The sequence below is a fragment of the Mobula hypostoma genome, chromosome 6, assembly GCF_963921235.1.
Source record: "Mobula hypostoma chromosome 6, sMobHyp1.1, whole genome shotgun sequence".
Lineage (NCBI taxonomy): Eukaryota > Metazoa > Chordata > Chondrichthyes > Myliobatiformes > Myliobatidae > Mobula > Mobula hypostoma.
Window position 1 is genome coordinate 114,902,616 of NC_086102.1, and position 15,663 is coordinate 114,918,278.

Sequence of the window (15,663 nt, forward strand, 5' to 3'; positions counted from 1 at the left end):
ACTGTGTGAGAGGGGTGATGCCGCGGTGGGCTCGGCACTGTGGGAGAGGGGTGATGTCGAGGGAGGCTGAAACTGTGGGAGAGGGGTGATGCCGAGGGGGGCTGACACTATGGGAGAGGGGTGATGCCAAGGGGGCTCGGCACTGTGGGAGAGGGGTGATGCCGAGGGGGGCTCGGCACTGTGGGAGGGGGGTGATGCCGAGGGGGACTCGGCACTGTGGGAGAAGGGTGATGTCGAGGGGGGGGGCCTGACCCTGTGGGAGAGGGATGATGCCGAGGGGGGCTGACACTGTGGGACAGGGGTGATTCCGAGGGGGGCTCGGCAGTGTGGGAGAGGGGTGATGTCGAGGTGGGGGGCCTGACCCTGTGGGGGAGGGATGATGCCGAGGGGGGCTGACACTGTGGGAGAGGGGTGATGCCAAGGGTGTCTCGGCACTGTGGGAGATGGGTGATGCCGAGGGGGGCTCGGCACTGTGGGAGAGGGATGATGCCGAGGGGGGCTGACACTGTGGGAGAGGGGTGATGCCGAGAGGGGCTCGGCACTGTGGGAGAGGGGTGATGTCGAGGGAGGCTGACACTGTGGGAGAGGGGTGATGCCGAGGGGGACTCGGCACTGTGGGAGAGGGATGATTCCGAGGGAGGCTGACACTGTGGGAGAGGGGTGATGCCGAGGGGGGCTCGGCACTGTGGGAGAGGGGTGATGCCGAGGGAGGCTCGGGACTGTGGGAGAGGGGTGATGCCGGGGGGGCTCGGCACTGTGGGAGAGGGATGATGCCGAGGGAGGCTGACACTGTGGGAGAGGGGTGATGCCGAGGGGGGCTCGGCACTGTGGGAGAGGGGTGATGCCAAGGGGGGCTCGTCACTGTGGGAGAGGGGTGATGCCGAGGGGGGCTCGGCACTGTGGGAGAGGGGTGATGCCGAGTGGGGCTGACACTGTGGGAGAGGGGTGATGCCGAGGGGGGCTCGTCACTGTGGGAGAGGGGTGATGCCGAGGGGGGCTCGGCACTGTGGGAGAGGGGTGATGTCGAGGGAGGCTCACACTGTGGGAGAGGGGTGATGTTGAGGCGGGGTGCCTGACCCTGTGGGAGAGGGATGATGCCGAGGGGGGCTGACACTGTGGGAGAGGGGTGATGCCGAGGTGGGCTCGACACTGTGGGAGAGGGATGATGCCGAGTGGGGCTCGGCACTGTGGGAGAGGGGTGATGCCGAGGGGGGGCTCGGCACTGTGGGAGAGGGGTGATGCTGAGGGTGGATCGGCACTGTGGGAGAGGGGTGATGCCGAGGGGGCCTCGGCACTGTGGGAGAGGGATGATGCCGAGGGGGGCTCGGCACTGTGGGAGAGGGGTGATGCCGAGGGAGGCTGACACTGTGGGAGAGGGGTGATGCCGATGGGGGCTCGGTACTGTGGAGAGGGTTGATGTCGAGGGAGGCTGACACTGTGGGAGAGGGGTGATGTCGAGGGAGGCTGACACTGTGGGAGAGGGATGATGCCGAGGGGGGGGCCTGACCCTGTGGGAGAGGGATGATGCCGAGGGAGGCTGACACTGTGGGAGAGGGGTGATGCCGAAGGGGGCTCGGGAGAGGGTTGATGTCGAGGGAGGCTGACACTGTGGGAGAGGGTTGATGTCGAGGGAGGCTGACACTGTGGGAGAGGGATGATGCCGAGGGGGGGCCTGACCCTGTGGGAGAGGGATGATGCCGAGGGGGGGCTCGGCACTGTGGGAGAGGGGTGATGCCGAGGGGGGCTCGGCACTGTGGGAGAGGGGTGATGTCGAGGGAGGCTGACACTGTGGGAGAGGGATGATGCCGAGGGGGGGGCCTGACCCTGTGGGAGAGGGATGATGCCGAGGGGGGGGCCTGACCCTGTGGGAGAGGGGTGATGCCGAGGGGGGCTCGGCACTGTGGGAGAGGGTTGATGTCGAGGGAAGCTGACACTGTGGGAGAGGGATGATGCCGAGGGGGGCTGACACTGTGGGAGAGGGGTGATGCCAAGGGGTCTCGGCACTGTGGGAGAGGGTGATGCCGAGGGGGCTCGGCACTGTGGGAGAGGGATGATGCCGAGGGGGGCTGACACTGTGGGAGAGGGGTGATGCCGAGGGGGCTGACACTGTGGGAGAGGGGTGATGCCGAGGGGGACTCGGCACTGTGGGAGAGGGGTGATGTCGAGGGGGGCTGACCCTGTGGGAGAGGGGTGATGCCGAGGGGGGCTGACACTGTGGGAGAGGGGTGATGCCAAGGGTGTCTCGGCACTGTGGGAGAGGGGTGATGCCGAGGGGGGCTCGGCACTGTGGGAGAGGGATGATGCCGAGGGAGGCTGACACTGTGGGAGAGGGGTGATGCCGAGGGGGGCTCGACACTGTGGGAGAGGGGTGATGCCGAGGGGGGCTCGGCACTGTGGGAGAGGGGTGATGCCGAGGGGGGCTGACACTGTGGGAGAGGGGTGATGCCGAGGGGGGCTCGGCACTGTGGGAGAGGGATGATGCCGAGGGGGGCTGACACTGTGGGAGAGGGGTGATGCCGAGGGGGGCTCGGCACTGTGGGAGAGGGGTGATGCCGAGGGGGGCTCGGCACTGTGGGAGAGGGGTGATGCCGAGGGGGGCTCGGCACTGTGGGAGAGGGGTGATGCCGAGAGGGGCTCGGCACTGTGGGAGAGGGGTGATGCCGAGGGGGGCTCGGCACTGTGGGAGAGGGATGATGCCGAGGGGGGCTCGGCACTGTGGGAGAGGGGTGATGCCGAGGGAGGCTCGGCACTGTGGGAGAGGGGTGATGCCGAGGGGGGCTCGGCACTGTGGGAGAGGGGTGATGTCGAGGGAGGCTGACACTGTGGGAGAGGGGTGATGCGAGGGAGGCTGACACTGTGGGAGAGGGATGATGCCGAGGGGGGCCTGACCCTGTGGGAGAGGGATGATGCCGAGGGGGCTGACACTGTGGGAGAGGGGTGATGCCGAGGGGGGCTCGGCACTGTGGGAGAGGGGTGATGTCGAGGGAGGCTGACACTGTGGGAGAGGGATGATGCCGAGGGGGGGGCCTGACCCTGTGGGAGAGGGATGATGCCGAGGGAGGCTGACACTGTGGGAGAGGGGTGATGCCGAGGGGGGCTCGACACTGTGGGAGAGGGGTGATGCCGAGGGGGGCTCGGCACTGTGGGAGAGGGGTGATGTCGAGGGGGGCTGACACTGTGGGAGAGGGATGATGCCGAGGGGGGCTGACACTGTGGGAGAGGGTGATGCCAGGGGGGCTCGGCACTGTGGGAGAGGGGTGATGCCGAGGGGGGCTCACACGGTGGGAGAGGGGTGATGCCGAGGGGGGCTCGGCACTGTGGGAGAGGGATGATGCCGAGGGGGGCTCGGCACTGTGGGAGAGGGGTGATGCCGAGGGGGGCTGACACTGTGGGAGAGGGGTGATGCCGAGGGGGGCTCGGCACTGTGGGAGAGGGGTGATGTCGAGGGAGGCTGACACTGTGGGAGAGGGGTGATGCCGAGGGGGGCTCGGCACTGTGGGAGAGGGGTGATGCCGAGGGGGGCTCGACACTGTGGGAGAGGGGTGATGCCGAGGGGGGCTCGACACTGTGGGAGAGGGGTGATGCCGAGGGGGGCTCGGCACTGTGGGAGAGGGGTGATGCCGAGGGAGGCTGACACTGTGGGAGAGGGGTGATGCCGAGGGGGGCTCGGCACTGTGGGAGAGGGGTGATGCCGAGGGGGGCTCGGCACTGTGGGAGAGGGGTGATGTCGAGGGAGGCTGACACTGTGGGAGAGGGGTGATGCCGAGGGGGGGGCTCGGCACTGTGGGAGAGGGGTGATGCCGAGGGGGGGCACTGACACTGTGGGAGAGGGGTGATGCCGAGGGGGGCTGACACTGTGGGAGAGGGGTGATGCCGAGGGGGGCTCGGCACTGTGGGAGAGGGGTGATGTCGAGGTGGGGGGCCTGACCCTGTGGGGGAGGGATGATGCCGAGGGGGGCTGACACTGTGGGAGAGGGGTGATGCCGAGGGGGGCTCGGCACTGTGGGAGAGGGGTGATGCCGAGGGGGGCTGACACTGTGGGAGAGGGGTGATGCCGAGGGGGGCTCGGCACTGTGGGAGAGGGGTGATGCCGAGGGGGGCTGACACTGTGGGAGAGGGGTGATGCCGAGGGGGGCTCGGCACTGTGGGAGAGGGGTGATGCCGAGGGGGGCTCGGCACTGTGGGAGAGGGGTGATGTCGAGGGAGGCTCACACTGTGGGAGAGGGGTGATGTTGAGGCGGGGTGCCTGACCCTGTGGGAGAGGGATGATGCCGAGGGGGGCTGACACTGTGGGAGAGGGGTGATGCCGAGGGGGGCTCGACACTGTGGGAGAGGGGTGATGCCGAGTGGGGCTCGGCACTGTGGGAGAGGGGTGATGCCGAGGGGGGCTCGGCACTGTGGGAGAGGGGTGATGCTGAGGGTGGATCGGCACTGTGGGAGAGGGGTGATGCCGAGGGGGCCTCGGCACTGTGGGAGAGGGATGATGCCGAGGGGGGCTCGGCACTGTGGGAGAGGGGTGATGCCGAGGGGGCTGACACTGTGGGAGAGGGGTGATGCCGAGGGGGGCTCGGCACTGTGGGAGAGGGGTGATGCCGAGGGGGGCTCGGCACTGTGGGAGAGGGGTGATGTCGAGGGAGGCTGACACTGTGGGAGAGGGATGATGCCGAGGGGGGGGCCTGACCCTGTGGGAGAGGGGTGATGCCGAGGGGGGCTGACACTGTGGGAGAGGGGTGATGCCGAGTGGGGCTCGGCACTGTGGGAGAGGGGTGATGCCGAGGGGGGCCGGCACTGGGGAGAGGGGTGATGCTCGGCTCACTGTGGGAGAGGGGTGATGCCGAGGGGGACTCGGCACTGTGGGAGAGGGGTGATGCACTGTGGGAGAGGGGTGATGCCGAGGGGGGGGCCTGACCCTGTGGGAGAGGGATGATGCCGAGGGGGGCTGACACTGTGGGAGAGGGGTGATGCCGAGGGGGGCTCGGCACTGTGGGAGAGGGGTGATGTCGAGGGGGGGGGCTGACCCTGTGGGAGAGGGGTGATGCCGAGGGGGGCTCGGCACTGTGGGAGAGGGGTGATGCCGAGGGGGGCTCGGCACTGTGGGAGAGGGGTGATGCCGAGGGGGGCTCGGCACTGTGGGAGAGGGGTGATGCCGAGGGGGGCTCGGCACTGTGGGAGAGGGGTGATGCCGAGGGGGGCTCGGCACTGTGGGAGAGGGGTGATGCCGAGGGGGGCTGACACTGTGGGAGAGGGGTGATGCCGAGGGGGGCTCGGCACTGTGGGAGAGGGGTGATGCCGAGGGGGGCTCGGCACTGTGGGAGAGGGGTGATGCCGAGGGGCTGCTGTGGGAGAGGGTGATGCCGAGGGGGGCTCGCACTGTGGGAGAGGGGTGATGCCGAGGGGGGCTCGGACTGTGGGAGAGGGGTGATGCCGAGGGGGGCTCGGCACTGTGGGAGAGGGTGATGCCGAGGGGGCTGCACTGTGGGAGCGGGGTGATGCCGAGGGGGGCTCGGCACTGTGGGAGAGGGGTGATGCCGAGGGGGGCTGACACTGTGGGAGAGGGGTGATGCCGAGGGGGGCTCGGCACTGTGGGAGAGGGGTGATGCCGAGGGGGGCTCGGCACTGTGGGAGAGGGGTGATGCCGAGGGGGGCTCGGCACTGTGGGAGAGGGGTGATGCCGAGGGAGGCTGACACTGTGGGAGAGGGGTGATGCCGAGGGGGGCTCGGCACTGTGGGAGAGGGGTGATGCCGAGGGGGGCTCGTCACTGTGGGAGAGGGGTGATGCCGAGGGGGGCTCGGCACTGTGGGAGAGGGGTGATGCCGAGGGGGGCTCGGCACTGTGGGAGAGGGGTGATGCCGAGGGGGGCTCGGCACTGTGGGAGAGGGGTGATGCCGAGGGGGGCTCGGCACTGTGGGAGAGGGGTGATGCCGAGGGGGGCTGACACTGTGGGAGAGGGGTGATGCCGAGGGGGGCTGACACTGTGGGAGAGGGGTGATGCCGAGGGGGGCTGACACTGTGGGAGAGGGGTGATGCCGAGTGGGGCTGACACTGTGGGAGAGGGGTGATGCCGAGGGGGGCTCGGCACTGTGGGAGAGGGGTGATGCCGAGGGGGGCTCGGCACTGTGGGAGAGGGGTGATGCCGAGGGGGGCTCGGCACTGTGGGAGAGGGGTGATGCCGAGGGGGGCTCGGCACTGTGGGAGAGGGGTGATGCCGAGGGGGGCTCGGCACTGTGGGAGAGGGGTGATGCCGAGGGGGGCTGACACTGTGGGAGAGGGGTGATGCCGAGGGGGGCTCGGCACTGTGGGAGAGGGGTGATGCCGAGGGGGGCTCGGCACTGTGGGAGAGGGTTGATGCCGAGGGGGGGGGCTCGGCACTGTGGGAGAGGGGTGATGCCGAGGGGGGCTCGGGACTGTGGGAGAGGGGTGATGCCGAGGGGGGCTCGGCACTGTGGGAGAGGGGTGATGCCGAGGGGGGCTCGGCACTGTGGGAGAGGGGTGATGCCGAGGGGGGGGGCTCGGCACTGTGGGAGAGGCGTGGTGCCGAGGGGGGCTCGGGACTGTGGGAGAGGGGTGATGCCGAGGGGGGCTCGGCACTGTGGGAGAGGGGTGATGCCGAGGGGGGCTCGGCACTGTGGGAGAGGGGTGATGCCGAGGGGGGGGGCTCGGCACTGTGGGAGAGGCGTGGTGCCGAGGGGGGCTCGGGACTGTGGGAGAGGGGTGATGCCGAGGGGGGCTCGGCACTGTGGGAGAGGGGTGATGCCGAGGGAGGCTGACACTGTGGGGAAAAAGTCGGCGCCGCACTGTGGAAGGGAAGGATGGACAGAGTGGACCTCCCCCGGCCCGCCTCACGCATACGCAACCTCAGGCAAAGATGGCGGCGTTGCGGCTGTTTCGGAGGTACAGCCGCGGTATTGCACATAGGTGAGTGGCGCGTTCGGTCCCAGAGCTGGGACCCGAGGCAGTGACTGGACGGGAGGAAGCTGCCTGCGGCAGGGGAGCTGTGACCTGCCTGCGGTCCGGGGCATGCGGGGGAAGGGGCGCTGACCGGTGGGAATTCGGAGTACCGTCTCCATGACGGGGCTTGGCTGGGTGGTAGGGCAAATGGTGAGGAGCTGGTAGCGTTGGTTTTGGATTGGGAGGAGAGGGGTGTCAGTGGGCTTTTGCCGGCAGTGGGTGGAATGAGAGGGTTACTGAAGGTGTTGGTGAGGGGGAATGTGGTCGTAGTGGTGGGGGGTCATTGGGACATGACGCTGACAGGAAATTTGATATGTGGGTAGTGCAGTGTAATAGTCAGCCCAGAATCTGTGTGCAACTTGGCGTTTTTGTGAGTAGTGGGTTGCTGAAATGAGGTGTGGTCCTAGTTTGGAGAATCATTGAACGTGGTTCAATGAAGAAATTTGGACACAGTAGTTACTGTGATGCTAAAATTTCTGCTCCACATAGGAGATTTTGCCTGTGAAAATACCTGTGACTGGAGCGCAGATATGCCCATGAATTTAACTAGCTGCATATTAATATAGTTTGATGTACTGGCTATTGAATTTAGAATAGCTTATCGATCCAAACACTGTTTGCATTGAAGTTAATAGTTAATTAAATACACTGTACTCTGAGCTCATTTTTCACTTAATGTTCTCAAAAGTTCAACGCCAATTATTTTATCAAAGTGCAAAGTACATATTGCATCATATACAACCCTGAAATTCATTTTCTTGTGGGCAGACTCAACAAATATATAGCATAGTAGCTACTGCAGGATCAATGAAAGATCAACCAGAGTGCAGAAGACAACAAACTACAAATGCAAGTATAAATAAATAGCAATAAATAACGAGAACCTGAGATGAAGAGTCCCTTGAAAGTGAGTTCATTGGTTGTGTGAACATTTCAGTGACTGTACTCAAGTGAACATTTATAACTCATGAACAAGAGAAAATCTGCAAATGCTGGTAATCCAAGCAACACACACAAAATGCTGGAGGAACTCAGCAGGCCAGGCAGCATCTATGGAAAAGACTACAGATGATGTTTCGGGCCAAGACCCTTCATCAGACTGTCTCTGCCCAAAACGTCAACTGAACTCTTTTCCATAGATGCAGCCAGGTCTGCTGAGTTCCTCCAGCATTTTGTGAATGATAATTCATGTCCTTAATGTTGTTCCTTTCACCGTTCCTGCATTTTGAATTGGTAGAAATGCGGGTGTAAGTTTGGCCTTTCTGATTTTAGTTCTGCTTATATTTCACTGCGTTTCACCTCATCCCTCTTATAGATACCATCCTATCATGCCTGACTGTGAAGTGAGATTTATCCTGTGTGTGTAAGATATATAATACGCAGACCTGCTGTGGTGACCTGCTGGCAGAGGCACATGGCAACTTGCTTATCAGTCTAGCTAGTAATAACAAAACTTGCATTTATTAACTTAACTAAGATCGTTGTTTGTTTGGCAGGGCCTCTTGATCCACCTTCTGCCTCCTAGACCACTCCACCTTGGAGGCCTTTATATTTAGCAATTTTTGATCAATTTTTGTAAATACTCATCCAGTTAATTTGACCAGTGTACGAACCAGTGAATGTTTCTGTGTAGTGTGCTATTGAGTGTTGAACACTTAAGGGCTGCCATTTTGATGTAGCTATTGGAAACATGAAGTTTCTTGGAAGTGTGCTGATGGTGGGAATATAGGTAAGCGAGCAGCAAATTTGTAGCGTTTGCCCTGTTCCTTGTCAAGTTTCTGTGGCATTGCAATGTATAGTTCACCCTCGGCTTTATTTGGGGCCCTTAAACTGCTGAACTCGTCTCTTTCATAAAATCTTCAGGCTTTTAAAATCAAAAGTTGTCATCGCCTTATCGGTGAATTGCATTAATGTTGCATCAATAACAAAAAAAATTGATTAATGAAACTTTACAAGAAATGGCAAAGATGTACAGGCACAAGGAAATATTAATAAAGACTTTGAACACATTTTTGTAAGTATTAACATTAATATTTGATTGTAAATGTTTATACAAATTTCTTATCTTTTTAGATTATTCACTACATCTACACAATGTAATGAAACCCACAAAGTTTCTCGTCCAGAAACTTCCTCGGCCAAGAATCTAATGGACATTGGCACTCGTCGGATATTTTCTGAAGAACATGATATATTCAGACAAAGTGTGAGACGATTCTTTGAAGAAGAGGTGGTTCCATATCATACACAGTAGGTAGCCTTGTCACTATTGAGCAGAACACATGAAATACATAGTTTGTGATATTTTCTTCATGACACTTGATGTGATAGTACGATATTGTTGGCTATTCACCTTGAGCTATGTTGGATATTGATATTTGTCCACTGTCAGATGTGTCAATGTTGTTAATACTTCAAAGCCAGCTGTGTGTGATTCTGATCACACTTGCTGTCTATGATATCAATAGCTGTTATATATTTGTGTGATATTCATTGATGCTCACAGGTTTGTGAAGTACTGAAGGCTGCGAAGTATTGTATGTGTAATGCCCTTGTTCATATTTTTACTGTTATGCTGTATGTTTTTCATTTTGGCAGCTCTGTAAGAGCAGTCTGTTCTGTCTTCATGTTTGTTTGGGTTACTGTTGAAGATAAGAGAGAGGAGAAATGTGTGCCACCCAATTAGGATGGTTGGATTAAGGGGAGGTTTCTCTGGTGAGGGACACTGAGGCTACGTCCACACTATGCCGAATAATTTTGAAAACGCCGGTTTCGAGTAAAAACGACAGGTGTCCACACCCACCGTTTTTCAAAATATCTCTGTCCACATTAGACGGATATTTGGGCGAATCTCCTCCTGGGCGTGCGCAGGACACACAGAAGACAAGCAAAGAGGAAACAGTATACTTGGTGCACGTTTCTCCAGTGACAGAGTAGAAAAATTTAAAAGGAATTGCTCTTGGCTCTCACGCAGGAGGGCTTAAAACTAAAAAAAAACAAATACTGGAGCGTATGGAGACAATCGACAGGGAGTTCACGGACGGTATGACCCGGCTGACGATGAACATTGAAAAACTGACTAACTCTGTTGCATTAATAAAGCACCTTGTTAAATGTATGAAACATTTCTGCATCAGTGTTATTTTGTATTTCCATACAACGTTACATTAGGCTGTCTATTGTCAGAGAAGTACTTGCATAAATAGGTAAACCACCTTCATAAAAGCAAGGGCAGAAAACGGGAAAGTGAGTATACTTATTTATTCAGTAAGCTATGGGTCAAAGTATTTGGTGAGTACATTTCTAACTTTTCTGGCTTCAGTCTCGTTGCCATCTGTTCTGAAATTGTTGGGTTCTGCAAAGCACAGAATCAAATATCGCTGTGATGATTGTACACTCTAGTATCAATTGTTTGGCGACAATAAAGTAGTAATAATAATAATAAGAAGAAGAAGAAAACAATGAAATGCCGCACTGCCGCCATCTGTTCTGGCACGTCATGACAGCGGTTTTAAAAAGCTCCGGTTACCATGTCCACACTATAATGGGTATTAGGTGTTTTCAGACTTATTCGCTTTGGAGACAGTTTCTGAAAATCTCTGTTTTCGGGGGATGAAAACGCCATTTTAGTGTGGACAGAGGGTCAAAACGAAGAGAAAAAGGTTCGTTTTCAAAATTATCCAGCGTAGTGTGAACGTAGCCTAAGATTGGGCTTGGAGCTTTTGTTCAAGAGGAGATGAAGAGCGAAGACGCTGGGGAGAATCAGACATAGCATATGATCCAGTGGGAGACTCATTTGTTCGAGATGGATTGCGAGCCACATTCAGAAGGTGGTGTGTGCTCTCATATTGACTGAGGGTCCAGCGCGTGAGTGACAGGTAAGTTCAAGATGAGCTCCAACTTGTGCACATTTGACTGTTCAATTAGAATGGGCCCTTTTTGTTATTCTTTACTAACCCTTTAGTTAAGACTCGTAGATATAATTCATTTAATTTTATGAGGTGTATTGTCTGCTATTTTGTAGCATTAATTTATAACAGGGTAGCAGTGACACAGCATCCACACATTCTGGGGTTGGGAGGGGTTCAAGCATGCTTCAATCTCACAAGTTCAGCGGGGCCGGAGGTTGACTCCCCTAGACTTACAGTCAAGGAAACCAGGGTGTTTCATTGTGGGGGCTCATCCGGGATCAATTTCATTGGATGCTGTGTGATTGCCCTGAACATTGATCCAGTGGGTTGTGTGTTTAAGTCTGTGTTAAACTATTGTCTGGTAAGGTGATTACGATATGTGGTTATGAATGCTGCAGGGATGGAGCAGAGGTTTGATAAAATGGCAGGGAAAGACTATGTTCTAGTTCAGACTCGTACTGAAGTAACGGCAGTCTGAGTTGGTAGCGGCCCTCACCTCCCTGGCCAATAAATGGCAAAATGCGCAGGTTCAAAATCCCTGCTGTCGTAGGCTCAGCCTGTTCTTGGGGACGAAGCCCACCACTAAAGGGGGAGAGGAGTATGAGACTTGGGCAGAGCAGACTTCTCAGTTGCTGGATGAGTGGCAGTGCTCTGATGATAAAAAAAGACAGCGATTGATTGAAAGTTTGAAGGGGCCAGCTGTTGATGTGGTGAGATCCGTAAAGACACAGAACCCCTTTGCTTCCTCTGCGGCCTATGTGCAGGCGCTAGAAAAGATATTTGGCACGCTGGGAAGCCCATTAGAGCTTATGATGGGGTTTCAGAAAATGTCTCAGGAGAAGGGGGAGAAGCTTTCTGCCTACATTTTTCGGTTAGAGAGGCAGCTAAATTGCTTACAGCTTGGGGGGGGGGGTGCCATTCAAACGGCTGAGGTGAATCAGTTAAGAATGGACCAAGTGGCAAAAGGCACCCATTCGCTGGACCTGGTTGCTTGGGGTCTCCAAGTGTCTTGTAAGATGTCCCCCCCCCCCCATTTGTCGAGCTGATAGAGAAGTAAGAGAGGAGGAGAATGCGATGGAGGCGCAGGAGGCCTCCGTCCTCAGGGTACAGTCCTCGGTAGTGGTCACCTTGGCTGAGGTGACCACTGATAACCCACCCCAGGTAGTGGTGAAGGAGCTCATGGCAGAGCTTAGGACAGAGATGCCTCCATTGTTATCAGCGGGTTCCCTCCTCTCCCCATACGATAGGGCTGATCGGGAGGTGTACCCCTTAAGGGGACGGACTACGTTGGGGGCTGCTGATGGCCGGGGTTCCGCAAGAAGGGGAGTGGCCGGTATTGTCTGTTATAACTGTGGTGAGTAGGGATACTTCAGGCGGGAGTGTGAACGACGGGAAACCCCTCAACAAGTGAGCCCCTGTGTACCTAAGTGGAGAGACCCAGTGAGGGAATGGCCTGGCACCTCGGGGGGGGGGGGGTGTGGGGAAATCACATTCCCAGGAATATATCAAGGAACAACCTAAAGCAAAAAACCCTATTCCTGAAGGCTTAGTGGTGCCAAGCTCTAGTGTTTTGCTACAGATTGAGGGTATTTTTAAGCTAGAGCCATACTTGACACCGGCTCTCAGGTTACTGTACTCTACCATTCATTTTACAACTGTTATTTGTTGTCAAAACCAGTTGTGTTACAGCCTGGGAAAGTAGGGAGAGTGATGGGAAACCCCAAATTTCCAGAATGCCTGAGGCCGAGGCCCACTTAGTGGATGCTCCGGAAGACCACAAAGAGGAGTCAGGCTTACTTGCTGGGGTACTGGTGAGGCCCGAACTGCACCTTGGTTGTACAGATGGATAGGATGACAGTAGGTGTCAGGAACACTTCAGAGCAGGAGGTCACCCTTAGGTGGGGGGAGTGACAGTAATGTCTAGTATTCCTGTAAGACAAGTCGGGGAGAAATTCTCTCCGAAAAGAGAAAATGATGACTGCTGAGTCATTCAACTTTGGGGACTCCCCAATATCTGGAGGTTGGAAGAAGAGGTTGATAGAAAAAATGTTGAAGCTGGAAGATCCGAATTGATGTGAGTTGTTCCAGGAGCACTTGCCACACCACCTGGGTGACAGAGGACACCCTGTTCAGAGAAGGGTCATGGTGACTGGCACCTGAAAGGGGAAGGACATTTGGCAGCATCTGCGGAAGTTGAAGGAAGCTGGGATCATCACTGAGTCTAGAAGCTCTTGCGCGTCTTCAATTATAGTGGCCAGGAAGAAGAATGGGAAAGTACAGATGTGTTTGGACTATCGGACTCTGAGGCGTACAGTCCCCAGAATCGAGGACGCACTGGCCTGCCTGAATGGTGCAGCGTGGCTCAGTGTGCTGAACTTGAGGAATGGGTATTACCAGATACCCGTGAGTGAGGTTGATAAAGAGACTTATCTGAAGTATGTGTCTGATATGCGAAGGGAGCTGAAAAAGGTTTATGAATTAGCTGAGGTCTTGGCTGCCAAGCAGGATCAAGGAAAGTGGAGGTATGATCAAAAAGCTAGGTTCTCCCAACTCATGCCTGGAGACGGAGTCCTCATAAAGAATTTGGGGCTACTTGGGAAGCATAGTTGGCTGACTGCTGGGTGGCTACGCCCTATGTAGTGGAGAGTCAGATGCCAAATGTGCCAGTTTTCCGGGTGAAACCAGAGGATGGGAATTAGCCTGTCAAGATTCTCCATCGGATGGGACAAGAGGTGTCTGTTGACCCTGAACCTGACCTGGACCCTACACCTAGTAAGAGGACTCTGTGGCGACATGAAGTGACTGAAGGATCAGCAGCAGGAACGATTATACCAGCCCCTGCCCCTGAATGGGATGCGGATTCGGAGGATGAGGAAGTCGTCATCTTCTTCTTGTTTTACAGTGGTCGGCACCCATCTTAATGTTGCATTACCGCCACCTTCTGCTCCGGAGTGTGCAATAGACTTGCATTCTAAATCCCTTCACCCAATCACACACACGAACATACACATATATACCCTAAACTACGCTTTATCCTCCCATCTTTGGCCATCCTAGCTTATTAGCTATTCCTGCTTATGCATCATATCCTATATAAAAGAAAACCCTGTACCCGTAAGAAAGCTAAAAATACCCTAACCTGTGCTCTTTCACCCATGCCCAGCAACCCTTTTAATGTGAATTCCTGCACCCTCAATTCCCTTAGATTAATTCTCGTCATCTCTCTTTGTATCCCATACTTCCTGCAACTCTGAACTACATGTTCCACTGACTCCTCTTCCTGACGTTCCTCACACAATCCTGTCTGGTGTTTACCTATCATTTTCAATATTTTAATGCACAGTGCCCCAGCCTTAACCTAGTCCACACAGTTTCCTCTCTTCTGTATCTACTACCTACCCTAGTACCTCCAACACTCTTTTGTATTTGATATAAATGCCTCTCACCCCTCCCTGTCCCATCTTTCTTGCCACATTTGGTTGATTTTTTCCCAGGTTACATACACACTTAACCTCTGCTTTACTGATACTAATGTACATTTCTATATTTTCTTTCTTTAATGCCCTCTTTGCCAACTCATCCACCCTCTCACTCCCCTTCAGCCCTACATGTGCTGGAACCCATAGAAATTTTACCTGACCTCCCTGATTTGCAATTCTTGTGACTGACTGAAGGACATCATAAAGTACATCTTGCCAACTGTTTGAGTGAAAAAACCTTAAACTTGCTAGAACTGAGGATGAATCTGAGCATATCAACACTTTGACTTGTCTAGCTTTCTCCACCCATCGCAAGGCAACCAACACCACCAGCATCTCCACTGTATACACCCCTAACTTATGATTCCAATTTCTTTTGCTGGTATAGCCACCCCAAACCCTGTCACTCCTGTTTCAGGTTCCTTAGCACCATCCGTATATCTGTATAAGAGGAAGTCTCTTCTCTCTTTGGTTGTCTATCGAAATCTGATGACAACGTTCACTCCTTTAACGGTGAGATCTTTGATGTCTAATCAGTCCTATCCTGGACCCACAAACTCTATTGCAGGTGGGACATGTATATGTAGTGGTAGTGGTGGCAGCCATGGTTGCATTTCTTCTGGCTCTCTTCTGCTGTCTTCTGGTTGTTCTATCCACCTCCAGAATACAAACCCTGTCCCTACACAGCTGTCGCCAAGTGGTACGGTCAGCAGCAACCGCCTCCAGGTCCTTGGGTCTGATCTTGCACTTCCTTAAAGCATTCTTCATCTGATCCTTATAGTGCTTCTTCGACCCTCCAGCTGAGCGTCGACCATGATGTAGCTGGCCGTATAACACTCTGCAGGGTAGCCGACATGGGGGCATCCTTGTCACATGCCCCAGCCACTGCAGCTGACGCTGGGTGATCATGGCCTCAATACTTCTGCAGTTGGTCTTTACAAGTATTTCAGTGTGAGGCACCCGCTCACGCCAGGTAATTCCTGGGATGTACTGGAGGCAGCTTATGTGGAAGCGCTCCAAGGACTTGGTGACGGCTGTAGGTTACCCAAGCTTCACAGCTATAAAGGAGAGTGGTGACACAGACTGCTTGGTATACGGTGACCTTTGTGGAGAGACAAAGGCGCCTGTTCTGAAAGACTCTATGCCGAAGTCTCCCAAAGGCAGCTGATGCCTGTTTAATGCGGCTCTGGATAGCGTTATCAATGCCGCTATCCTCAGAGAGAATGCTCCACAGATATTTGAAAGATGGCACTACTGACAGCTTTTAATCACCAACAGTGAGGGCAGGTAGAGTTGGTGGGACACTGGTACTCCATTGGCAAAC

The 15,663-nt window shown here is 55.7% G+C and overlaps 1 protein-coding gene across 2 annotated transcripts in view; it reads left to right on the plus strand.

Moving 5' to 3' along the window:
• Positions 1 to 6,849: 6,849 nt before the first annotated feature.
• The window catches only part of acadl (acyl-CoA dehydrogenase long chain), a 119,920-nt gene continuing 111,106 nt past the window's right edge, over positions 6,850 to 15,663 (plus strand). The window contains exons 1-2 of one of the 2 annotated variants that reach the window (XM_063051504.1): positions 6,850 to 6,916; positions 9,023 to 9,199. In XM_063051504.1, the coding sequence (XP_062907574.1) occupies positions 6,867 to 6,916; positions 9,023 to 9,199 (227 nt within the window). In that variant the 5' untranslated portion in view covers positions 6,850 to 6,866. Of the gene's footprint in view, positions 6,917 to 7,749; positions 7,857 to 9,022; positions 9,200 to 15,663 lie in introns of those variants that run through there. The other variant, XM_063051506.1, reaches the window with a different exon arrangement.